Genomic DNA, 26,360 nt, shown 5'->3' on the forward strand with positions numbered 1-26,360 from the left:
AGGCCAGCGTCCGGCACAGGCCCAGACCCGCCGTCCCGTCGGGGCCTCCCGTGGGCTCCTGGGTGCCAGGCTAGCTGTGTGGGGCCGCTGCTGTGTCGTCGTCTCCCTTGTAACAAAGGCTGGTTCCAACTCAGCGCGGCAGGCCCTTCGGCTGGGGTGCAAAGCCAGGCAACCTTCGTCCTTGGCTTTACGTGTGACCAGGAGTCGGGAGCGTGGTGGTGATGCCACCTGCCAGAGTGGCCTGGCGGCCCATGTGGATGAGAGAAGTGACCCCAAAGCAGCAAGCAGAAGCTGATTTACAAGGCACCGTCTGTGTCTTCTCCACCCTAACACGCCTCAAGCTTAGGTACAGAAGACAGACTTCTGGGCATCTGCTCCCGAGCACAGCCCCGCAGGACAGCTCAGCTGCAGCCCAGCCCTCCCGCACAGCTGGCCTGTCCTGTGGGCTCAGGCTGTGCGGCCACTGAACAGAAGAGGCCCTGACGAAAGCCCGCACGAGCTTTCTTGCTGGAGGCTGTCGGTGTGGCGAGTGCTCACGGGTGGTTCAGGGTCCCAGACATCTTGCCAAACCTGGGGGGCTGCAGTCAGCAGGCCGGAAAACCAGCCCCAAAGTACCAGGGCCCCGACCGGCCGGGCTGCAGCAGGACGGGAAAGGCGGCTGCAACACCTGCTCCCGAGCCTCCTCTTGGGAGACCCCACCTGGTTCGGAGATCTTCAGGCCAGGCTGTCTGGAGACCCGCCCCAGCTGGTGGACAAGCTGCACGAGGAAAGCCCTTCCTGACTTCTGATCCCAAAGGTCCCTTCCCCTCCAGCCTGGGACTGAGCTGAGCCTTAGAGCCTGCGGGCACCTCCTCTGGGGACAGGGAGGGCCCGGGGTCAGGTCACTGCTCACCCAGCAGCCCCTAAGCCAGGGCCCCTGCCCTACATCTGCCTGCGTCCCTTCAAGACAAGTGGCCTTCAACCTGGTATGTCACAGAAGTCTGACACCTTTGCGTTTCTCTTTTGTAATCAGAAAAATAAAGATAACCTTTTAAAAAAAGACCCAGTAACGTTACAGTTTGGTTGCACCTAGTTCATTGAGGACACACGCTGAGGCATGGTGACCAACCCCAGGCTGCGACCAGGCCAGCACGATGGCTCTGGACGTGGTTTGGGTCCTCCTGGTACTGCTGCCCGTTTCCTGACACAGCAGGTCAGACTGCTGGGGCTCAGGCATATTTGCTTATGTGACCTCACAGCGAACTTTCCAGGCTGACCCAGTGGCCCTCCCAGCACGAACGCTGCTGGTGCACCACGGCCTCTCCTGCCTGCGAGCTGAACTGGACCTCCTGTGATCCCGGGGTCTGAGGACCCGGAGGCAGAGGCGACTCACCCCGAGGGGAGCGGGGCCTCCACATAGTGTCCCAAGACGTCGCCCCAGTCCCGGCTCAGCTGCTCAGAGGGCGGCGTTCACCTTTGCAGCCTGTTCCCTGCAGGGGGGCTGGGAGACAGCAGCGCTGCGTGAACCCAAGGGCACCCAGGGCTCGGGAGTGGGCAGCTCAGACTGTCCCAGTGTCATCAGCTGGGAAGGCCCATTTCTCTCTGCACTGAGCCCCGCTGTCGCGAGGGGACCCCCGCACAGCTTCGAGTGGCGAAGGCATAGCAGGCGGTGGGCAGGCAGACCCTCGGGGGCTGCTCTTGGCCCTATCTCGTCCAGCAGTCCTGGCCCTGAGCACACAGGAGATACCGGCAGGAAGATTAAAATCCACAAGTGCGTCTAGCACCCTGCAACTCAACACCAAACACACCAACGCCTGGAAGACAGGCGAGGGGCTGGATCCAGACAGTGGAACGGGAGGATGCTGAGCTCACCGCCTCCCACAGATACACCAGAAATACACCCACACGGGGAACAGTTTTCACAGAACTCCTGCTGAGTACTGGCAAGAAATCTCATAAAACCAAAACTGCAGGAAAGATCACCAGGTAACCAGGTAGGACAAAGGAAAAAAGAATCGGGACGGGACCTGCGCCCCCGGGAGGGGGATGAGAGGGGAACAGGGCCTCACCCTGAAGGCCCGTCCACCGGCAGGGAGCTCAGGGCGCCCAGCAGGGGCAGAGGGAGCCCCGGGCTCGGAGGAGCGCACAGCGGCCGATGTGCAGAACAGAGACCAGCACACCCGGCCCGGGCCAGCCCACCACACACCCAGCCCAAGGTGTGCATCTGCAGGTGTGCGGGGTCTGGGTGCCAACACTGGGGCTTCAGGCGACAGACTCGAGAGGATGGGGGCTGGCCGCATGGAGACAGCTGAAGGGGCTGGAGGGTGTGTGGGCGCAGCCAGGGGCAAAAAGGAAGGAGCCTGTTCCCCCATGGAAGCCTTGTGGTTAATGCTGAGAAGGGAGGGGCTGTGCTCAGAGGCGGGACTGAAATCCAAAGGCCAGAGAAGCACCCAAAGGATGTGTGACATCTACCGCCGTTAGGAAAACAAGCCCAAACCACGAGACAGCACTGCACACCCACCAGGATGGCCAAAACTTTTTTTAAAAAAGGAATAAACGGGAGATAAGTGTGGGCAAGGATGTGAAAAAACAGGAGCCCTCTCACAGGGCCGCTGAGAATGCAAAACGGTGCAGCTGCCGTGGAAGTTTAGTGCTTCTTCAAAAGGTAAACACAGACTCTCGTGACCCAGCAACTCCGCTCCTAGGTACGGACCTAAAGGAACACGACAGGTGTTTAAACGCTTGTACGAGGTTTATAGCAACACTGCTCATGACAGCTGGGAGGTGGAAACAGCCCAAGTGTCCATCAACTGAAGAACAGATGAACAAATTGTGGTCCAGCCACACCATGGAACATCACTCAGTCATAGAAAGGACAGAGCACTGAACACAGGACCACAGGGGTGACCCTGGAAGACATGATGCCCAGAGGAAGCAGCAGACACGGGGCCACGTCCCATATGGCTCCATATATACGGAACATTCAGAAGAGGTGAAACCACGGAGATGGAGCAGGCTGGGCCGCAGGGCCGTGACCCACACCCACCGACCAGACGCTCCTGGAGCGAGTCCAGGCATCCTGCTGTCCAGCCAGGGTGGAGTGCTGGTATCCAGGAAGGGTAGGAGCCTGGAGTCCCAAGGCCTGAGGATAGTTCATTGCTTCACCCACGAGCAACATGACTGCGCAACTCACAGCCTATTCCTGTGTGTTGTCTAAACCACAGAACGAAGCCAACATGGCTACGTATTGTTCCCGAGGTTTTGTGAGGGCACATGAGGCGTGTGGCAGGCTCTGCACGATGTGGAGAGATCTGAATCTCACACCGGCTCCTCTCTGACCCACAGGACCACGGTGGGGCCGGGAGAGCCGGACTCACTGCTGACCACGTGGACAGGGAGCGGGGCCGGGCTGAGGGAGGCCATGTGGGCCAGCAGACGGCGGGAGGGCCGCCAGGCTCTGGGTGACGTCCGTACCCATGGCTCCTGCCAATATTCACCAGACGCCACACTGTCACCCGCTGGGGTCAAGGGGCAGAATCCTTTATTAAGGCACACGAGCTGCGGGCGTCCTGGCCGCAGCAGCTCCCAGATAAAGAGGAATGAACCTGCTTCTGTGGGCGCAGCTTCAGAACAAGAGCCACTGCCTGGCGTTGTCCCCTCTCGGGACGTCTGTGGAGGGAGGCCCCTTGCAGGCCACCCAGCCCCAGGCTGCAGGCTCAGCTGCTGGGCGCGCTGACTTTTGCCAACGCGCTAACAGCACAGCCCCCAGGGGACCACAGGAGCAGCTTCCATGACTTCTCGGCAGGGGCCACGGCTGTTCCTGAGCCCCAGGCAGAGGGCCACTTCTCAAGACCGTGGTCTGGATCTCGACTTCTTAGCATATAGGCCAGACTTCAGGAGCCACCACTTCTGGAGATGGAAGGGGCAGGTGGAGGAAGTGGCTCTCTGGCCCCCACCCTGGCGTCATCTGTTCTGGGGACAGAAGGGGCGGGTGTGCCCAGGCTGGCGACAAAGGCTGCATTTCCGGGGCTTCTTGGCCACGGACCCCGCGTCTAAGGAACCGGCCCGGGCTCTCTTGCTTCTGGCCTCCGGCCCCTGGGTTCTTCCTCCACCTCCTGACCAGGTTGGGCCTCCCAAAGTCCCTGTGGGGAGAGCGGGGGGCAAGGATGAGTGTAGCAGGGCCCCCCGCGGCCGTCCAGACAGACCCTGAGCCCTGACAGCCTCACGGCGCACTGCCCCAGGGAGGGGGGCCCCCCGCCAGCAGCTGCCTGAGGGCGTGCAGAGGCGGCACTGCTTCTGCCTTCCCTGCAGGAACCCCGATGCCTCCAGGCATTGCGGGGCTGACAAACGACCGTGGCGACACGTGCACCAGAACCACAGTCTGACACTAAGTGAACAGGGACTCCAAGAGAGGCAGGGAGGCGCCCATCCTATTGCAGAAACAGGCTGAAAAGCCATCCGTTCAAGGTCACACATGCAGCCTGGGAAACAGCCTTGTCTCACCACAAAGATCCCACCAGGCCTCTCGGTCACCCTTAGATGTGCGGTGAGGCATCCGCTGTGTCCCGGGGGAGCAGGTGCCTCCAGGTGTATCATCTACGCTGACCTGGTGTCCAAGTGGCTGCTCTCCCCACTTCTGGGGCCCTGGCCCAAGCTCTGTAACCTGGGGCAGGTTCTCGACATCAGGGCCAGGGCCTTCACCGTAAGAAACGAGGCTCACGGTATAGACCCCACAGGTTCACAAAGGCTGCACGGGCCGTGGCATCAGGCAGCCCACGTTCAAGGCTTGGGCTGTGTGACCCCAGGCAAGTCACCCCATCAGTCGGGGTGCACCTTCCTGGTCTGCACAGCCGTAGTCACGACGCTTACGTGACGGAAGAGGACGCGTGAACAGGGCGATGGCTCAGTGCCGGGCACACAGCAAGTGCCCAAGACCTTGTGGGCAGTGACCAAGGGGGAGGAGCAAGGGACCCTGCGCCCCCGGCCCGCCCCCTCAGGCCTGGGCAGCGGAACGCACCGGCAGCCTCACCTGGGGCCACGTTCTCGTCCACCCACTGGAAGAAGCCGCACTGCTGCTCCCGGGGCTTGGCGCACGTGTGGAACTGGCGCCCCCTGTTGGGCCCATCCTTCTGCACCGTGCGGGTGACGGCCGGCTGGCTGCACAGGCAGGACGCGCCGCCACCACTGTTGCCAAGCGTCGCCGGGGGGTTCCCTGGGCCGCCCCAGGGCCTGGGCGCCGAGGAAGGAGGCCCGCCTGCATCTGGCCGGCCGCTGTCAGCCCACAGGAAGAAGCTGCAGCCCCCGCTGCCACACTTGTAGAACTGCCGGCCCTGGTTGGGCCCCTCCTTCCGCACAGTGAGCAGCAGCGCCTCCTGGCCACAGTTGCAGGTCACCGAGTTGCTGTCACCACCAGCAGCGGGCGACAGCAGGGCCCCGGCCAGAGGCCTTGAGGGCCTGGCTGGCCTGGTGTCGGGAGGCTGGGGGTGGCTGGGCTGGTTGCTGTCCGTTCTGTTTAGAGCTTGGCTTGCCTGCAGGTAGCCGGGGGGCTGGCGGGCTGGCTGGGAGGCTCTGGGGGGCCCCCGTGAAAACCTGAGGTCCAGGACCTCCCTCAAGGTCTCATCACAGCCGCCGATGCAGCCAACAAACTCCAGAGGCATGGTCGGGGGAAGGCTGCCACGTTTAAACTTTAACTTCAACCTAGCGAGGCCAGAAAATGATAAAAAAAACATTATCCACCGGGGTGTGAGAGTCTCCTTGGCCCTCGGAGGGCTGGGCCCACCCCAGGCCTCCCAGGCCAGCCCCCTGCGCAGGAAACCCACCCAAGCACACCAACCCCAGCCCCTCGGTCGTCACAAGGGTGCAGAGTGGGAGGAGGTAAACGCCAAGACCCCAATTAATGGCCAAAATAGCAGAGCCTCTGACAGGCTCTTCCTGTGCCCGCAAGTCGGTGTGGCCCAGGGCCTCTGGGGGCCGCCGGGCCCCACACAAGGCCACGCTACTTGGTGACTGGCTGAGAAGCGCGTCTCTGCTCTCGCTGCCCCGTGCATGGGCGCTAGACCCTCCAGAGGCCCCAGCACAGGCAGTAAACCCAGCAGGCTGACTACAGGTGCGCAGGTGAGAGCCCCGCCTCTCCTAGGGAGCCAGAGATTAAACTGGCAAAAACGGAAAACAATGCATTCTTATCTTTTTGCCTTGGAAAATAGGTACATTTTATCCTAAAAACATGCTTATTGACGTTAATATACACTGCATGTTATAAACACATTAATGCGTGTTTTGAAAGATACCTCTGCTTTCACTTAGAACATAAACCTTTGTGGTGTTTGTTTTGTTTCTACCAGTGGTGCTGGAGCCTGAACCGGGGACCTCGTACACGTTAGCATGTGCTCTACCACTGAGCTCCCGCCTCCCCTCCAGGACGTGGCGAAGCCTGATAAACACAGCCCACGAGAAGAGCCCTTTGGGGTCCCCCGTGACTTCCGACAGCACCAGTTCTGTACTGAGGCGTCCACGAGGGCTCTGGGCTTCCTGGACACGGCCGTCCCCAGCCTCGGCACAACCGGCGGGCGAGGGCAGGGGAAGGGTGGGCTCCCCTAGGACCCCCAGGGCTGGCTTCCACACACACAACGGCAGCGACCGGATGAGAACAGAGTTAGGTGCCGGGCGACCCCCGAGGTGCCAAAGAATTAGGGCCGTGGGAGATGCCTAGCCGTGCTCCGTCCTGCACTGGCTCACCTGTAAACGGGCTGCGGCTGACACACGGGACACGTACTCCCATCCCTGCTGGCCTCCAGCACGGTGTCGGGGAACCACACAGCCGACCGGCACTCCGGGAAGCCTGTGCAGCTGAGGTAGAACCTGGGGAGGACGGCCGGGGTCAGGCTGGAGCCGCCAGCCCCCGGGAACTGTCGGGAGGCGCCTTGCGTCTGGCGAAGAAAGGTCTTCAGTGATGAAAGGAGACACTGGTGGTTGCGCGGGACACGGTCTCCGACACTGAGTGGCCCCCTTACTCACAAACCACCGCGGCAGCGCAGGGCCGGGGGCTGAGCGCTCCCACCCTCAGGACCCACGGAGGGCGCCACCAGCACCCCCGCTCTCTGAGCCAGCCCCGGTCTGCAGCGGCCTGGATACCTGCCAAGGCTGCACGAGCCACAGGGAACCTCTGTCCCCTCCCGCCTCACAGCCCGAGGGAGATGCCGGGGGAGGACACCGGGGCTCAGAGTGGGTAGTAACCCGCCTTGGGGCCCAAGGCCTGTGCGGGGCACGAGTAGGGTCTGCTGCTCTCCACACACCAGGTGAGCGATGTCTACCTGCAGGGGACACACGCCCTGCTTCCCAGCCCCTCCTCTGAGTTCCCAAGCCTCACACCTCCGTGGCCACTGTCCCATTGCTAACACCTTGTCCAGGGCTGGAAAAGCAGCCCTGCCCTTACAAACAGCAACACGCCCTGCAGAGGGCATCCAGCCAGGCTGGCAGGCAGAGGGGCACAGCTGGACACTGACCCGCCGCCCCTCCGGGTCTTGAGGACCATGTCCTTGCCGCACTGCGGGCACTTCCTGACAGGCTCTGGCACAGCCGGGTACAGGGCTTCTTGCTGGGCCACCGCTGCCGCTTCCCCGAAGTACTGGGACAAGGCCTCATCCAACCTGAGGAAATGGCACCACAAGACGGCATCCTTACGTGCACAGCACACGCCCGTGACCCGAGGCACCGACGGGCTGCTCAGCCGCAGGCCTGACACGGAGAACGGGGCAGGCGGGAAGCTGGATTGGCCCCCGCAGCTCTCGGGGGGACCCCGCCTCAGATGCACAACCGCACAGGGTTCACACACACTGGTCTATCTGGATCCAAGTTTCAACAGCTTACACATTTCTTTTCAAAATTGGCACCAGCTGGGAAATGCGTTTTCTCTAACGGAAAACACACACTGTCTGTCCCAGCCATCTCTAAACATTGCATAGGGCAGTGGTCGCACGCCAGCACGGTTACTGACGCACGAGACTGTGCAGCCTCCTAACGGAAGGCAGAACTGAAATCGAGAGGTCGGCAGCCCTAGGGCCGGCAGCCCCAGAGGAGTGGACCGGGCCTTCCTGGTTCCTGCTCCTGCGCTGCCAGGCTCTGGGGAAGGGAGGCCTGGAGGGGGTGCGGGGACCAGACGGGCTCGCGGGAGAGCAGGCCCGGCACTCACTTCTCGGCTTTGGCCACCGCTTCGATGAACACCTGCTTGTACTTCTGGACCTGCTGCTGCAGGACGGCACACTTGTCCTTCTTCCCCTCACAGATGAGCTTCAGGTCAGCCTCCAGCTCGGCCCGCAGGTCAGGCTTGGACATCTCGTAGCCCATGGAGTCATAACCTGCGGGCAGAGCGCAGCATCCAGTGTGGCCCGGACACGCCCGGGGGCCTCAGCGACCCCCCACCCCCACAGGCCCCCGCCTTCTCACCTTCCACGAGCCCCATGCCCAGGTGCCCGGGGAGGAAGCGCTTGTCCGCCGTGAGCCCGACGTACATCCGGGCCTTGATGGTCTCGATGTGCTCCGCGTGCGTGGCGTCCGTGCCTGCGGGCCCCTCCGGGTTACTCAGCTGATCCGCGCTCCCCAGGGCCCCGTCTCCACCTGGATCCCCATTCCAGGTGGCACCTCCACTCACATCTGGCCCATGACAAAACCACAAGGGCCACCTTGCCTCTCCTCAGCGCCCGCTTACTCCCTCAAGCTGCCAATTCCGGCTCTGAAATTCCCTGTGTAACCGCCCTACCCCAGCCCCACCCACGGGTCAGAGCTCCGCACCTCTCATCCGCTTCATTACAGTGCCCGTTTCCTCCCCTACCCACCCCTTTTTTTATGCTCTGACCAAGGGGAGCGTCTAAGATGCAGCTCTGCTGTCAAGGAAATGCAAATCACAACTACAGAGAAACAGCCGTTCACGCCCATGTGGATGAGTGTAACCAAACAGAAGACGACGACAAACCCTGGGGAGGGCGTGGAGAAACCTCAACCCGCACACAGTGCTGGCAGATTCCAAGATGGTATGGCTGCCGTGGAAGACAGTCTGCGGTGCCTCAAAACGTCAGTCACCAAAGGACCCAGCGAGCCTGCTCCTACGCATGGGCCCAACAGAACTGAGGCCCATCCACCAAAAACCTGTCCGGATGTGTTCACAACAGCCAACAGGTGGAAACGACCCAGACGCCCACGAGAGGATGAACAGGTAAAGGAAACGAGGTCCCCACATGATGGAAGAGGATTTGGGAAGGAACAGGAAGGAAGCACTGAGACGCTACAGCCTTGACGCGCCTGGGGACGTGCAGCATGAGACTCCAGGCACGAAGGCCATGAACCGTCTGTTTGTAAGGAATGTCCAAGACAGGCCATCTACTGAGCCAAAAAGATGAGCCCAGGGCTGGGGGCTGCAGAGGAGGGGCGTGGGCGAGGGCCATGACCGCTAATGGGTGTGAAAGTGTCCCAGTGTTGACCGAGGAGAGTCTACTGAACACTGAACTGTGCATGGAGCCTCAGTGAACCGCACGGCATGCAAATTCAGTCTCAGCGAAGCTGTTACCATTCTCTTAAAACGCGGCTCTGTGCTGCTTTCTTGGAAATCTCAGCCTGCTTTCTGCTGACCGCGGGACCACACCCAAGGCCCTCAGCCAAATGCACCAGGCCCCGCCGAGCTGGGCTCAAATCCTGTTCCTGGTATCGCCTTCCAGACCCTGCTCCCTGCCAGCAGCACGTGCGCCCCATCCCCACGCCATTCCCCGGCCCCGCCTCCACTGGCTCTGCCTTCGTTCACCAGGAGTGAACCGCCCCCACCAGCCGCATCTAACACAGGGTTTGACTTGCTTCTACCACTTGAGGAGCCCTTGAAGGGACGACTAGGCCCCATTACTCTTGTGTCCCCAGAACACAATTTGTTATTTTTTATAAACAAGTGACGCTGAGTGAACTACCTGTAATTCTGCCTAAATCCACAGGCTGTCTGGAAGGCACACTGATGGTGGCGGGCCCCGGGGGGGGGGGCACGTCCTCCTGGGTCACAGGACACAGAACTCACTGTGCAGCGCAGTGCTGTGCGCGGAGGGAACGGGGTGCCTCCTGACCCGCCCTGCCCCCCGGGCCAGACCCCCTGGACTCGCTGCCAGAGACAGTCCCAAGAGCTCTGGTGAAAACTGAGGGGACAGCAGATCAGCCATAGGGGGCCCATCTGTAAAGCCTGGGCCATGGGACTTACTGGGAAAAATAATTCTGCACCTACCCACCCTTTAAAAAATTTTTTTTTTCTGACTCTTGAACAATTATGGGAGATGCTTTAACAAAAACTGAGCACATGACCACCCTCGGCCCTGGAAGGGTGGCAGACTCAGACTCCATGGGGCCTGGTGTGTGTCGGGCCAGTGAGCGAAGCCAAGTATGAGGGACAGAGAATAGCCACCACTCCAAGCCCACCCACCGTCCCCCGGGTGAGGGCGAGGACTGCCAGACCTCCTGATGCTTTAAACGTTAGTACCTTGTTAAAAATAAAATAAAAACAACAAACTCTTGTGTAGACCAAAAATACTGAGTCTCTGGACAGGACCAGAGCAGGACGGCCCCCCATTGAGACCCGAGTGACAGAAACAGCTATGTCCTCGCGTGGATGGTGCAGAGCCGTGGTTAAGGGCATCGTCTGCTAGTTACCTGGGCCCAGGTTCTCCTCACTCACGCACTCTGACCTTAATCACGAGTTCTTCCCTTCCCTAAGCCTCACTTCATTCCAGCGGGGAGAAGAGCACGGCCCCACAGGAGAGCTGCAGGGAAGACGGAGAGATGCGGCCCCCCAACCCCCAGCAGCCACTGACCGATGCCGTGCTTCTCCATGAGGGCGATGAGGTCGGCCTCAGTGAGCAGCTGCGGTGGGCTGGTCTCCCCGTCCACCAGCTCCACGGTGCTGGGCTGAAAGCGAGAGCCTTGCTCGTAGACGGGGAGGGTCTACCGGGGCAGCAGACGCATCGGTCAGACCCCCGCTCGGCACTCGGCCCAGACCCCAGCTCCGCTCCGTCCCCCGGGGCCGGCAACACACCTGTCTCCCCGCCACCCCCGCCCCCGAGGCCCAGGCTCCTGCCCGGACCTGTGCCTTCCCACCTTGTCACTCCAGTGGTCGTAGGGGTACACGTCCAGGTAGTTCCGGGCCAGAATCACCAGGCCGTGGGCCACGAAGCGCTCGCGCGCGATGTCGATGTCCACGGTGGTCTCCTGGCCCTGGGCGTCCCGGGAGCAGCAGGCCAGGAAGTGGCGGACGATGAGCTCATACAGCCGCCACTCGTTGCCCTGCGAGGAGAGGGAGCTGAGCCCCAGCACACAGCCTTGCCCAAGCCCGGGGCCCCGCGCCATCGCGCACACGGCTCCCGGCCTGCCAACGCCCAGGGCGGGCAGATCCCCTGCGAGCTGTGGGTCTGTGTCCGTGAGCCTCACCACCCTCGTCGGGTAGAAGCAGGCAAGGGAGTCCCAGGGTATAAACCCTGTCTAGGCAGAAAGCAAGGCAAAAGTGTAAGAGTTACTGACAGACCCCTTGTCTGGAGACACACAGGGTGAAGGTGCGGCGGCCTCAGACCAACTCCGGGAGCACAGGGCTCCTAGGGACTTTCCACCAACCCCGTGATCGCGGACTGAGTGAGGCTCCAGCTACAGGGCCCACAGAGCGTACTCTCACGGCCAGCAGCCTCCTGAGCACATCTGCGCCGGGAGGGAGGGAACCCCGCAGCTACCCAGTCAGGTGCTGACTATGGTGTACCACATGGCAAACAGTCGGAAACGACTTAATCTTTCAAAAACAGATTCGGCAAGATAACTTACAATGTATCTACGTGATCATCAAATATCACTAAAACACTTCAGCATATGCGGTTATACTCGTGATACAAAATGAAACAAGCAGTTTACAAAGCTGCTTAAGATTACAATTTAATTGTAAGAAAATTAAATACACACAGAGAAAAATGGGGTTCTCGGTAGGAGGCAGTGAGATTACAGCCCACTTTTCTCTTCCCTATGATCTTTTTATTTTGTAAACAGCCTGAAATAAACATGTATCACTTCTGGAATCAGGAGCAACAAGATGGTAAGTCTGCAGCCGGGGCCCCAGAGCGGAAGCCCAGAGGAGCAGATGGCGGGCGCGGATGATGGGCTGGGGAGCAGGCCATGGGGAGGCCCATGGGGCCGGAGCGGGCCCAGAGGTGGCCCTGAGGTTTCGGGAAGCCGACAGAAACTGAAACCGAGCCAGGTGCGGGGGCTTTGTAGGCGCTCAGGGAACAGGCTGCCTGCTGTGTGCAGAGGGTCAGGGAAGCAGCTCACGGCAGGGCCGGAGGAGTGAGGGCTGCACGGAACAGAGCCCACTGCGGAAACCAACCTGCAAGCCGTCGGTGTACTTGGTGGGGTGGATGGGAGGGTGAGCTTGGTCAGACTTGTTCCCATTGCGTGGGGTGGGGCCACCCTGCTCTAGAATGTTCCGGGCAAAGGCCCCCCAGCGCGGATCCGGGGTCTGCTGCTCCACCAGCACCGTCAAGTTTAAGTCTTTGGGGAAAATGTTTGTTTCAGTTCGGGGATAACTGATGTACCTAAAACAAAGCCAAACAAACAGAACGAGAAATCGCGAAATCTGCCTGTAAATGTCAGAATTAGCTTGAAAACACCGGTGACACCAGCTGCAGCCGGTCTGAGCCAGCCTGGAGGTAAGGACTTCACCTTGCCAGGGAGAGACCCAAGGTGTGACTCCCAGTGGGTGCGGGGCTGCCTGGCGCTCCTGGGGCCCTCCCGGGCTCCCCACTTCAGTGACAGAACCACCCCAGGACACGCCTGCGGCCCTGACCGCCGCAGCAGCGTGTGCTCCATGACACTGCCCAAGAACTGCAACGTGGGCCCTGAGTGTAATTTTCAACGTTCTATTAGCCACTTAAACACTCCTGGGACCACTTACATCCTCTCTCATCTGCGACTTCGAAACCCACTACACGTTGACACCCGCGGCACCTCCCGGTTCAGACAACCCAAACCACGTGCTCAACAGTGGCCACACTGGGCAGTGTGGACCATGCTGTCCCCGGACGGCGCTGGGTGCTCCTGACCCTAGCTGGATGGTTCACAGCAGGCAAACAACTCCTGAAGGAGTGGCCCACCCTGGCAGCACCCCATCTGCTGAGAGGTCGAGAGCGGGACATGAACGTACCCCGCGGGCTCTCACGGGAGGAGGTAAGTGATTCCGCATCAGAAGAGAAAAACCAGTGCCAGAATTCTCCTACTCTGGGCTCAAGTCATTTCTAGACAGTCTGTGTTCCCACGGGCTCTGTTTCTAAAATATCTCACCCAGATACCGATGCATCGAACTCCACGCCCAAACATACACTAATACTTACCCCTGAGTGTAGAGCCTTTCAGCAATCCTCATGGTTTCCTTAGCATTTATCCTCAGCTTCCGAGAAGCCAGCTTCTCAAGCTCCTGTTAAATGTGTGGACAGGTGTGTGAGGTCACAGGGCGTGAGTCAGAGGGCATGACACGCCAATTCCTCCTCCTCAGAGCCGTCTGGCCCCGTCCCCCAGCTGTCCTCACACGTGTCTCAAAGGCTGTGCCTAAGAGAGAGTTCCTGGCCTGCTAGGCAGAGCCAGACCCGGGCCCTGGGTCCTCAGACTGTGACGTGCAAAAGCAAGATTCACCAGGAAGCAAGCAGGTCCCTGGGCCCCAAGCACTGGGGATGCTGACAGAGGAGGGCTGGGAGACGGGCCAGAAATACGCACTTTCCACAAGTGTCTAATATGGTGACTGTAATACCAGCAACCTGAGAGCCGCACTTTGGGAACGCCATCCGAACCCTGGGATGTTCCCCTGGGTGACGAACCCCCTTACCCTTGGGGACAACCAGCTGTCCCTTCCCCTTGGTGACACCCCGACAATGCTGCTGGCTAGATGTCAAAGCATGTTAACCAGTGAGGGATAAAACAGCCCACTGTGTGCAACCAACCTGTAACTGTCCCCCATCACCCCTCACCACGCCCCCCCCACACATACCCTGAGAGAATGGCCCTGAACATTCTGCGCATCCATCCTCCAGAGCCACCCCACAGTAATTGCACCCAGATTTTCCTGCACAGTGGTGACTGGAAATGGGCACCCTGAGTCCCAATGGGTGTCTCTTCCTGGGGCCAAAAATTTGAGAAGCCCTGTTCTAGGGTAGGCTCATAAAGTGGATGTTTAAAATGAAGGTTATGTGGATGATGCAGAAGCAGTAAAAAAAAAATGAGGTGGAAAAAACTAGCTATTCCAATTATAATGCCGTAAAAAATGGCACGGAATAAAATGGAGGAAGACACCAGAGTTACCTCAGCAGTTATGGAGGGAGGGCCAGGTGACAGATGACCTCTTCCTCTGTTTCCCAAGCCCCACGTAAAACAGTCATGCTGCATTTGCTACCTTGTTAACGGGCCAAGCCGGCCGCGCTCTGGGGGTTTGTTTTCCCTCAGAGCGTCCACGCGGCACCGGTGAGAGCGAGGCCTCCCACCACTGGGCACCGTCTGCAGTGGAGCTCCTGGGGGTCTAGCCCAGCACCCCCCCAGCCCCCAGACATACCACAGTGTCCAGAGCTTGAGGCCTCCACTTGCTCTTTGCCTTGGACCTGACCTCCACCACGGTCGCCCTGGGATCCTAGAAAGCCAAGAAGAGCAGAGGTCACTTTAACCCGCTGGGGCACCTTCACTGGCCTTCTTGTGGCTGCCCCAGTCCTGCCCACGAGCTCCCCGCCCCCAGTGCAGGACCCCGGGCACCACGCCCTGCGCCAGCGGCCGGCACCAGCTTCCCGCTCAAAGCAAGACTTTGAGGGCGTGGTCCCAAGCCCGAGGGCCCGAGGGCCCTTCTCCGAGGCCGAGGACGCGCCTCCTGCGTTCAGTTTCCTATCTACGCGCATGCGTATTACCGTTCTTTTTAAAATTCATGATGATACAGAGTTAGAAACAGGAGAAATGACACGATACAGGCTGGAGAACGCCGCTCATATTGAGACCAACCTCACTTCAAAGGAACACAAACGGACAAGGGACTCAGCTGAAGAGATTTGCTTATGAGGGTGTTTATACATCAGAACCCAACTTTCTCTGCAGACAGACTGGGGGCCGGGTGTTCCCAGCAAAGAGCGGGAAGGAGCCCACCTGCCACACTTCCCTGCACCACATCCTCATCTTCTTCATTGAACAGATAAACACGCCGAGTCGCAGACATGCCAGCTGTGTACCCCCCAGGGTCAAAGGGCAGAGCAGAGACAGGTGGTCCTGAGAGGCTGGTGGCCTCAGGAGTGGGGGAGCAGACGCGCGGGGAGCAGGGTCCACGCGGTCACGGCGGAGGCCCCACCCCAGGGGCACCGTCAGCACCAGACGAATAACACGAAACACACTGCGTGTCCGGAGTGTAGCAGTGTCCGTGGTGGTTACTCCCTGCTGCCAAACCCATCGTGAATTGCGGGGGCTACAGCCGACTCAGCACACCTAGAGGTCTCCGAGTTTAGTCCCGGTCCCACCGTGTGCAGCCCTGGGGTTATAGCAGGTCACTAGGTGCAGTGGTGGCCACTTCACAAAGCGGACAGTCCGAGGGTGACTCAGACACCAGCCTGCAGCCTGAGTGGGTCTTGGTCCCCTCCGGCCTTCGCTCAGAGGTCACCCCGAGAGCAGCTCCCTGCCCCCAGCCGTTCCCTGGCCCTTCCCCCACTCCCCTTTCAGTGGTTATCACCGCGTGAACCCGGTCCCTCGGCTGCACCCTTCCCGTGTCTGGGTTTCGTCGTCTGACCCGGGGGAGGGACTGGGCCAGAGGCCGTCCGCGCTCCCTCCAGCTCTGGGAGTCCACGGTCCAGGCTGGTCCGTACTCCCCACTGCTAAGAGTGTACTGCCTCGGGGAGGGGCTTCTCGGCATTTCTGGCACTACCTGCAAGCTCTGCAGGTCTTCCCTGGCCTGTCTTCAGTGCTGTTTTTGTGCAGTTCTAGACTCACTGGCGCCCCAAAGTGATGTCCTGAGACGCACACTGAAGGCTACCGTTCAGCGGGAGAGGGGACAGGACCACAGCTGCCAACAGAGGGCAGGTGTGGCCGGGGAGCCACGGGAGGCCTCACCTCCATGCACAGCTGATAGAGGACAAGACACGCCGTGTGGTTAAAGAGACGGTGCCTCTTCCAGCTGAACTCCACCGTCCCGTCCTCATGGTCGTGAGTCACTGTATGGGACACACAGGAAGGCCATGGCTCAGAGGAAAAGGTCTGTCACGGTCAGAGCCAAGAACCGTGAAACTGGGGAGGCCACTGTGGACACCTGAAGGGGATTCTGAAAACGGTGATGGGGGGAGGGCAGTGAGGCTCAGACCGCACTTCGAACGAGTGCCCAGGACACCCCTTGAGCCCCGTCACCCCAGGTCCTCGGGTTCTGCACCACGACCGGCCTTACCTCTAATCTTGTGGAAGGTTTCCGGCACGAACGCCTGGATGGCTTTGAACCTCTCCACCACGAAGCCCAGGGTGGGGAACTGGCAGCTGCCATAACTGACCAGTTGTTCCGCCAACACCGCGGGGAAAATCTTCTGCAGCCGCAAGGTCTGGAACCTGGTGAAGGCGGCCCCTGGGAAGAAGGAAGGGAGGGAGGGAGGGAAGAGAGGACAAATGGCAAGGTCAAAGTCAGCTGCTCCGCCAAGCCCACGCCCACCCGGCCTGCTGCCCCTCACCGATCCGCAGGTCCAGCTCCTGCCTCACGTCCACGGCGTCGCTGACTTTCTGGTCAGGCTCCGTCAGGTTCTCACAGGCCACCTGGACGGCGCGGGTGGTGATCTCGGAGAAACGTGCTCGCAGCACCGGCAGGCCGGGCTTCACTGTGGGACAGAAAGAGGCAGCGGGGCCGAGTCAAGGCACGAGGCTCACCGCCCTCTCCTCACACAGGGGCCCGTCTTGAAGCACCTTGAACAGAGAGCGAACCAGGTCAAGAAGCCGCGAGGAGTCCTGTTTTCCTGCTTCTGTCAAGGTAGCGACACACTGTGAGAGGGAAACCTCACTGTGACCGGCTGAGTGTTGTTGGGAGCAGCAGAGGGGCTGAGCAGAAAGCTCAGCTCTCCTGGTGAGCTTTCGAGACACCAACCTCGCTTCCCTTACAATGCCCAGAAGGGCAGTGTCGTTAACTTACAGGCTCTAAGGGAGAGGGGGAAGGGGTACGTTAGGAGTTTGAGACTTGCAGACACTCACTACTACATACAAAATGGGTAACAACAAGGTCCCACTGTGCAGCACAGGGAGCTATAGTCAGAATCCTGTAATAACCCACGATGAGCAAGAATGTGTGTGTGTGTGACTGAATCCCCATGCTGTACGCCAGAGACTAACACAACCCTGTACATCAACTATACATCAATTTAACAAGAAGGGAGGAAGGGAGGAAGGAAGAAAGAAAAGAAAAGAAAAGAGAAGTCCTGGGGGAGAAATTTCATGTCCTGTTGCGGAAATATGGGATATACGCACTGTCCCTGAAAGTTAGCGTATCTAGCCCCGGAGTTGTTCTAGCTTCAGACAAAAGTGCTTAGTGAGGAGGGAACCCCCTGCTGCAGCCCAAGAGTGGCCTGCACAGCTTCCTCTAAGTTACCCAGCATCATCACACTCACTGCAACAATCGTTCATTACTGTTCAGGCACTGTACAAAGCATACAGGAGAAAAAGAAAAAAACCAAACAGAATGTCTTAAAACTATTCTTCACACTTTACATGTGGTGGGTACACTCTTTGTTAATATTCAACATATCACTTTAAAAAACAGAACATGAAGTCTTTGCTCTCAGGGAGCTGGCAATCTACTTGGACCAGCCCTGGGCACAGGGTCCAGCCACTGCCACGCAACTGGTAGGCCTGGCAGAGGGACCTGGTGCGGAGGGGACATGGGGAGGGGCTCAGGCACAGCCACGCACAGAGAAGATGGGAGAGCCCCTCCCATCCCGTGTCCAGGGCACAGACACTCAGGGGCCATCACTCATCGGCCCCACACACATGGATAATCTGGCACAGACACTCAGGAGCCGCCACTCACCGGCCCCGCACACGTGGGTAATCTGGCACAGATACTCACCGGCCCTGCACACGTGGATAATCTCAAAGCCGATGTTTTCTCCTTCTCGGTCACAGTCAGTCCAGATCACCAGGGCCTGGCACTGCCGGGTCTCCCGCTCCAGAGTTTTCTGCAGTAGCCGGTGGGGAAAGAGCAGTGAGCGTGGTCCCGGGACAGCCCTGCGCGGGTTCTGACCCAGCACTCGAGGCTCTTGGAGGAAGCCAACTCGGTGAAGAAGAGGCCAAGAAAACTGTCCCCACCATGGTAAGGGTGAGAAGTCACTAGTCCCGCCCCTAGCCTGGAACCACAGCCCCACCAATTAGCTTCCGGAAGCCTGGGGGTTTAACACAACTAGCCCAGCCTGATGGACCTGAAACACAGCTCTAACACACACTTATAGCTCTGGGGGTTCTCATCAAGTCCTGGCTTAAAAGAAAACAAAAAAACCCTAACTGCATTTCATCCCAAGGGCTCCTAATTAGCCGTGAAGTAAGGGTTGGTGCCCAGAGAGCTGCAGGGTTCACAATCCCCTGTCGGACGCCCACCCGCACTCTTCCCTCCCACCGGGGCTGGGGGAGCCGGAACCAGGGAGCTAACACACTCACGCCAAGGGTTCAAACAGCCACCCGCCCTGAGAAGTCTCTCAGCCACTAAGCTTAAATGGCTTCATTTACAACACGGGTGGGACTAATGTTTTAAACCATAGTACTTAGTCTGGTGGAAACCCTTATCTCTAAATTCTCATGCATTCAAAATACAGAAATCACTTGGTTTAATTATTCGGTGGTGGTTTAACTCCAGTGCCTACGTCTTCCAAACCATCCTACCTTGATGTCTACAAAGTTCTCCGGGCAGTACTTCTCAATTCCTGCTTCAAAGAGGACAAGAGGATTGCAGCTCTGCCTGGAAAAGAAACAAAAACGCAAAATCTCCTACCTAAGCACGTGACAGAAAGTCCTGTTTTAAGGGAAAGAAACTGCCCTCATGGTTACGTCCCGAACAGAAAGCCCCCACCCCCGTGAAAACGCAGAGGATTACAGACAAGGCGGGGACCCTGGCACAATGCGCTTCCCAGGATGACCGACAGGGGCTGCGAACTGGAAATCCTGGGACTCTTCCCGCACATCTGCAGCGGGGCAAACAGTCTGATGGCAGTATGAGAAAGGCCTGCCTATTTTGGGGAACACACCTGAAAAAAGTGGCTGTTTATTATAAACACATGGTAAAAATGCACAATGTATCAGTCAAATCTAGGTCACTGCTATGGTCTCTATGACTTGTGTGCCCCCAAATTCACACGCTGGAATCTTAACACCAGTGTGATGGTGCTGGAGGCAGGGCCTGTGGGAGGGGATTAGCTGGTGAGGGTGGAGCCTCCTACAAGGGACCCAGCTGGCTCCCCGGACCCTCCCCCAGGTGAGGACACGCTGAGAGGTCAGCAGGCCTCCCCAGACCACGCTGGCACCCTGTCTCCTACTTCTAGTCTCTAAAGCTCAGAGAAACAAACTTCTGCGGTTTAAAAGCCACCTGGTGTGTGATGTTTTGTCACAGCAGCCAAATGGACTCAGTCACCTTACTATTATAAGCCACACAGTGGCACCAACATGCCTCGAAACTCCTGTGATACTTTACAGCTCACCATAATAATCAGAAAGCTCTTCCCCAGGGACCCTACTGACCATTTACGAAACTGCATCTGGAAATCGTGGGCCAGCAGATGTCCAGAAACGGAAGTCATTACCATGGTAACGTTCTGAATGACAACAAAACTCAAGTTAGTCTTTCAACAATTAGATTTTGCCAAATCATTCAAATAAAAGGGAGTAACTTCTATTGAAGGGTGGAGGGGAGGAAGGATAAACAGGCAGAGTGTACGACTGTCAGGGCAGTGGAAACAGTCCACGTGACATGAAGACAACGGGTCCGTGTCATTTACGTTCACCCAGACCCACAGAATGCACACTGCGGGAGGGAACCCGACGCCAGCTGTGGACTCTGGGTGACGTGTGTGGGCGCAGTTTGGCCAGCTGCAACGAGCAGCCCTGGGGGGCTGCTGACGACGTGGCTGTGCTCGTGCAGGGGCGGAGGTGGGGGAGATGTCTGTACCTTCCTCTCAATTTTGTTCTGAACCTAACATTGCTCTAAAACAATAAAGCCTATTAAAAACAGAAACAGTTGATTGGGAAAAAAACCAAACACATCTCTTAAAGCCAAAAGGCACAGTGGCTCAATCCCCATTCTCATTCTGGTACCAAGAAGCCTCTGAAGCACTTAGAATATCCTCAAACTACTGTCGTTAGCTGCTTTCTTGCACTGAAGAGCTGAGTTTGGGACCATATTCTGCAAAAAAGAGACTTCCTTATAAATCATGAAATGATCACCTGCCACCAAGGATCTGGAGGTCCTAACAAAAGGTCCTCTTAAAAGACAGCAACCACTCGGCAGTGGCCAGGCTGACTAACTCTTCTTGACCAAAAAACTCCAAAATACAAGCAGTTTAGGGAGGGTTTGTAGTAAACAGCTGCTCTTTTTAGCCATAACTAAAAACAGCAAAATGGCACAAGGGTCTGAAAGCACACGTGAGCCACACGACAGGAACGCTGCAGCACCTACCTGGCCATACAGGTGATAATCAAACTCATAGATCTTGTTGAATCTAGAAAGTCCTTCCCTCTACACAAGACAAAAATAAAGAAAAGATATCAATTACATAAAGAAACAAAAGATTCCTCAGCATAGAGATCCAGCAAAACCCAGACAAGTGGGGATGCTGAAAATGCAACAGCATTTCCCACGGATAAAAACTGGGCAAAATTACCAAGACCGCTTATTAAGAGGTCCCTTAGAACACACTTAGCAGCACGCACTTGGTAGAGCCCACAGAGTTTTTATGCTGGAAGGTGACCTTGCGTTCAGCTAAAACTACATAACAGCTTTCTACAGATGAGAACAGACTCGTCCGAGGTCACACGGCAGATGGGGGACTGGGACATCCTCTCGAGACCTTCTCCTTTCTCCCCACATCTCTACTTTCTGGCCACACACCAGCTGCACCAACAAGCTGACCAGAGGCAGGGCGTTCACCTTTCTGAACCTCAATTGATTCTTGAGTAAAGTTGCCTGTAAGGTCCCTCTGGCTCTGAAATCCAGTAACGCTACAAGCCCCAGTCGGGCCTGGGAGCCAGGCTACAAAGCACTTCCTTACCTGCATTTGCGGGAGAACCAGGCCCTCTCAGGGGAGACCCCACCTTCTACAAAGGTGTTAAAAGTAGCTAAGCATGTGAGTTTCACACCCACTCTGCACAGGAGACAAGACGTGGGCCAGGCAGGACCTGGGGAAACCTTCCAGGACCAAGACATGTCACGTGGAGAAGACTCTCCCCCGGCCTCACAGACACGAGTTTTCAGTGTGGACCACTGAACGGGGCTCTCTTTGAGGGGTAACAGCAAACTTAAAAGGAATTTATTTCAGGATCTGATCCCTACGAGGGCACCGCTCTAGTGTTGCCAAGGAAAGAAACTCCCCTCTACAAACTCCAGTTGCTGGTCAAGCCCCTTTCATACTAGAGAAGAGCAACTGTCCAGCCAATGGCTTCCACCTCTTTTTAAGAGAGCACTGAAGCCTTCCCAGACTCTCACACGGCCTCTGGAACATAGCAGGGCCAAAACCCTCTGGCTGTGACAAGGCCGAGCTGCTGCTAACTCAGCCTCTCCCCGCTCACCCCAAGTGGCTCTCCCGGGAAGAGTCTGGAACCTGCTCTAATACTCTCCAGGGGACAGCCTGTCCAACAGCACGCGTGCGGCCCGGGTCCAGGCTCTCCCAGGCAGCCTCCCCTGCCAGAGGAGAGTCTTGAGGAAGTAAGATGTCTTTCCTGGCACCTCAAACCTGCCTCTCTGTAGCTCCCAACTGAAGTGGGTACTCAACCATGTGCGATTCCACCTCTTGGGTGAGGTGCTCACGGCAAGGGTGGCTCCCTAATTACGGGAGACTTGGAGCCTAGAGAAAGAAAAAGACCCAGCAGACTGACCAAGAATGTAGCATCTGTTTTCCTCCTACAGGGCCATCCATCCCCACTATTAAAACAAATACCAAAACCAGAGCGGGTCCGCCTTCACTCAGCACTGTGGGGACAGATCGCACTGCTGCCACTCAGTCTACCACAAGACTCTGTCTTAGGATTCCTTCTTCTAAACATAAAAATAAAACCATGAAAAAACGGTGCACACATAGAAAAGTCCTCGAGATCTGTAAGTTATTAACAGGGGCTACTGAGGGCAGTGGGGACAGTACACTTGATGCGTATCTGCGTCCTCTGAATTTTCTGCAATAATTACCACTGTTTAAGTACTACTGTTAAAGAAAAAAGAAAAATTCCACCTCTTGTTAGTGTTTTGGTAAATTTCTCTCAAATGTATGTATATTTGTATATGTTCGTATATGTGTTTGAAAGTCTTCTCCATAACAGACTATCTACCGAAGAAAGCACAGTTTATTTTAGGATCCACGGCCGTCACTAGTTCTTGTTATTTCAGGTTTTTGCTATTACAAAGCTCAGGGCCATCCTCTGATTCCGAGTTGTGTGTGTGGATGTCTTGGCTCCTCTATCAGAATTCCAGTTTCTTGAAGGTAGGGATTTTGTCATTCAAAGCAAACTCTGTGAGGGACAGATAAACAAACGAACAGGCCCTGTCACTGTCTCGGGGAGTGACAGGCCGCGGGAGGGGGACAGGCAACTAGATCCCGGGACCCGTGACGACCATGACCGTCATCACCGAGAGAAGGAAACGGTCGCAGAGGACACTGAGGAAAGATGTCACAAAATAGGTTACATTTAAGTTGCTCCCCCGTTTTCTTTTAAAAGATAAGAGAGTTCATCAGGAGAGATGAGGCAAAATGTCATCCCAGGAAGAAGGACCAGAATGTGTGAGAGCACAGTGAACCTCCACCTTCCACACTGACTGCTTCCACCACCTCTGCCTCTCCGTTCCCTCTGCTCCCCTGCAAAGTGCCCCCAGGTCCCTAGACTTCAGGCCTCTAACCCCCAGGTGCAGAAGCCCAACACTGTCACCCTGGCTCAAGCCTTCCATTCTCCAAGTGCCCCACTGCCAGGGAGACTTCATAAAGCACAAATATGACCATCCCCACCCCTCTGCCCCATGCTTAAAACCTACACTGTTCTTCTCAACTGATGCAGAAAAAGCATTTGGTAAAAATTCAGCACCCTTCACGACAAAGTGAAGTGTGGCATTTACAAAAAACCCACAGCAAACATCACACTCAATGGTCAAAGATGGAAGCTCTTCTTCCAAGTTCAGGAACAAAACAAGAATGCCCGTTTCCACCATCGTTATCTGGGATTACTAGTTCTAGCCAGAGCAACTGGGCAAGAAAAAGAAATAAAAGACATTCAGATCAGAAAGAGAGAATCAGAACTCTCTCCCCTTGCAGTCAGCATGATTTTACAGGTAGAAATCCTCAAGAAGCCACAGTGAAACTTCACGCCAATAAAGCCAGCAAAGTTGCAGGATACGAGGTCAACATGCAAAATCCAACAGCAATGAAGAAAATAACACAGAAAGACAGAAACCGACAGCAGTGAACAATCTGAAAAGGCAACTAAGAAAACAGCTCCGTTTACAACAGCATCCAAAAGCACAATGAAAACTACAGCTCATTGCTGAGACCTAAATCAGCGGAAAGACAGGCTGTGTTCAGACTGGAAGACTTAGTATTGCGATGGTAAATTCATACGGAACTGCAAGGGCCCCAAGTAGTCAAAAAAGTCTTCAAAGAGATGAACAAAGTTGGAGGACTCACACCACCCAGTTTCCAAACTTACTACCAAGCCACAGTAAAGCAAACAGCGTGGCACTGGCGTGAGGACAGATATACAGAAGAACGGGACAGAACTGGCAGTCCAGAAAGAAACGTCTATAGTCAACTGATTTTTGACAAGGATGCCGAGGCCATCCTATGGGAAACGGACGGCCTTTTCAAAAAACGGTGCTGGGAAAAACTGGACATCCACGTGTAAAAGAATGAAGTTGGACTCTACACTACCGAGAAAAACTAACTCAAAATGGATCAATGACTAAAATATAAGAGCTAAAACTCTTAGAAGAAGGGGCAAATCTTCCTGATCTTCAGTCTGGCCATGGTTTCTTAGACACGACAGTAAAAGTCTAACCAACAAAAGAAGGAAAAATAGATAAACTGTACTTCATGAAAATTAAAACTTCTTGTGCATCAAAGAACACTACCAAGAAAGCAAAAAGACAACCCACAGTATGAAACAGAATACCTGCAAATCACGTATCTAACAAGGACCTCGTATCCCAAATACACAAAGCACGCTTACAGCTCAGCAGACCAACAATCCAATTCAAAAATGGCCAGAAAACATGGACATTACTGCAAAGAAGATGGAGACATAGTGGCCAGAATGCACATGAAAAGGTGCTCAGAGACAAAACCACAAGATACTTCAAACCCACTAGGATGGAGATGATTAAAAAAAAAAAAGAACAAGTGTTGACAGAATGTGGAGAAAAAGGAACTGGTTAGAATGCAAGATGTTTCGGCCACTTTTGGAAAGCAGTTTGGCAGTTCCTCAGAAGGTTAAACATAGAGTTACTTGTGGCCCAGCAACTTCCCTCCAAGGAACTTATTCAAAAGAAGTGAAAACACTTATCCAAAGAAAAGCCTGTACATGAAGGTTTACGGCAGCTCTACTCACAACAGCCAAAAGGCGGGGCCAACCCAAGTGAAGAACGGATAAACACATGTGCTCTCTATCCGACAGGATATTATTCGGCCCTGAAAAAGAATGAAGTAATGATACACACCACAGCATGAATGGGTTTCAAAAATGCTAAGTGAAATAAGCCTGACACAAAAAAGCCACGTGTTATACGAATCTTTTCATATGAAATACCCAGAATAGACAGATCTTTGGGGACAGCTGCTGGGAGGACCGGGGAATGGAGAGTGACTGCGTAACGGCTCCGGGGTCTCCTTTCATTGTGATCAAACCTGGTATGAGATTTCTAGAAGTGACCGACACACAACCCCGGGAAGGTACTAAGTGCTGATCTGTGTGCAGCAAGGCGGTAAACACACAAAACACACTAATCCCTAATCCGCTCAAAAAGTGTTTACTGCCACTGGCTCCTCCCCCCACCATCCCGCACTCCCACTTCTCAGGTTTGAACATGCCGAACTGTTTCAAGGCACATGTTCTTTATACGTGCCACTTCCACTGCCTGGTAAAACTTCGAGACTGAGCCCAAACATCCACCCAACAAATACCGCCGGACTCTCGTGTATCCCAGACACGTATCAGGCCCGAGGAACACAGCAGCGAGCGAAGCAGAGGCTCCTTCTCCTTGGGCGCTTAGAGTCCCAGGAGCGGCGGCAGGGACTCGGAGGGCCCTCCGTGACCCTCCTTCACAAACCCTTTCTCCCCGAGCCGCTCCTTCGCGCCTCCGTGTCCAGAACACCCCGTACCCCGAGCCCCGAGCCCGCCCGTCTCACGGGGTTCGTTTGTGCCGACGCGGCCTCTCAGCCCGGCGTTCCCGGCGTCGCCGCGTCTGTGCCCCGGCCGCAGGGTCGGGCGTGCGGCGGCGGGGACGGCGCGCTTCGTGGGAAGGATCCCGCAGGCGCGAGGACAGGCTGGAGGAGTCTGGCGCGCGGCCCCAACCCGGCAGAGCTTCAGAACGTAACGGTGCAGACGCCCCGGCTCACCCCGGACCTAGAAAGGCGCCGCCCCGGGGCTCCGGGGCCCGGACGAGCTCGGCGGCCCCGCCGTGCCCGGCGCACCCAAGGCTTCCAAGCACGCGAGCGAAACGTCCGCTACGCTCCCCGACGCCAAGGGGCCGCCTCACCCGCCGCATGCGGCCGCCGGACAGCAGGTCGGCGATGCCCTTGGCCGCGTCGTTCTTCTCGGCCACACAGAGGATTTTCCGCACGCCCCGGAAGGCCACCTCCATGGCGGCGCGGGTCAGGGTCCGGGCCCCGGGCCGCGGCAGCCAGCGGAGCGCGCGGCGGGCGACCGGGAGGATCATCCCCGGGCCCCGCGCATGCTGAGGCGGCACCCCCGGCCCCGGAGTCTCCCGCCGCCCCGCGCGCAGCCCGCTTCCGGCCGCCTTCCCAGCCCGCTTCCGCGGCGCCAGCCGCTCAGCGCCGCGAACTACAACTCCCAGGGCTCCCCGCGCTCCGCGCCACTCGCACAGCACTTCCCTCCCTTCCCGCTCTGCCCTGGGCAGACGCCGCACTCTGGATCGGAAGTCGACGCAGACG

At 57.0% G+C, this 26,360-nt stretch overlaps 1 protein-coding gene across 6 annotated transcripts; it reads right to left on the reverse strand.

Moving 5' to 3' along the window:
• Window positions 1-2,712: 2,712 nt before the first annotated feature.
• TOP3A (DNA topoisomerase III alpha) lies at window positions 2,713-26,251 on the reverse strand. 6 transcript variants are annotated; one of them, XM_074341996.1, is made up of 19 exons: window positions 25,946-26,250; window positions 20,675-20,734; window positions 19,741-19,814; window positions 18,889-18,964; window positions 18,083-18,191; window positions 16,701-16,844; window positions 16,427-16,597; window positions 16,099-16,199; window positions 14,573-14,647; window positions 13,365-13,447; window positions 12,362-12,569; window positions 11,098-11,283; window positions 10,815-10,908; window positions 8,422-8,535; window positions 8,168-8,333; window positions 7,482-7,625; window positions 6,715-6,837; window positions 4,997-5,676; window positions 2,713-4,121 (listed from the first exon to the last, which is right to left on the reverse strand). In XM_074341996.1, the coding sequence occupies exons 1-19, from the start codon at window positions 26,123-26,125 to the stop codon at window positions 3,943-3,945; spliced, it is 2,967 nt and encodes a 988-aa protein (XP_074198097.1). In that variant the 5' UTR covers window positions 26,126-26,250; the 3' UTR covers window positions 2,713-3,942. The 6 variants fall into 6 exon arrangements, with proteins under 6 accessions (XP_074198097.1, XP_074198100.1, XP_074198096.1 ...); XM_074341999.1 differs by having other exon boundaries at window positions 10,815-10,944; window positions 25,946-26,247; XM_074341995.1 differs by having other exon boundaries at window positions 5,009-5,676; window positions 10,815-10,944; window positions 25,946-26,246.
• Window positions 26,252-26,360: the final 109 nt, after the last annotated feature.

The sequence above is a fragment of the Camelus bactrianus genome, chromosome 16, assembly GCF_048773025.1.
Source record: "Camelus bactrianus isolate YW-2024 breed Bactrian camel chromosome 16, ASM4877302v1, whole genome shotgun sequence".
In the NCBI taxonomy this organism is placed as follows: Eukaryota; Metazoa; Chordata; class Mammalia; order Artiodactyla; family Camelidae; genus Camelus; species Camelus bactrianus.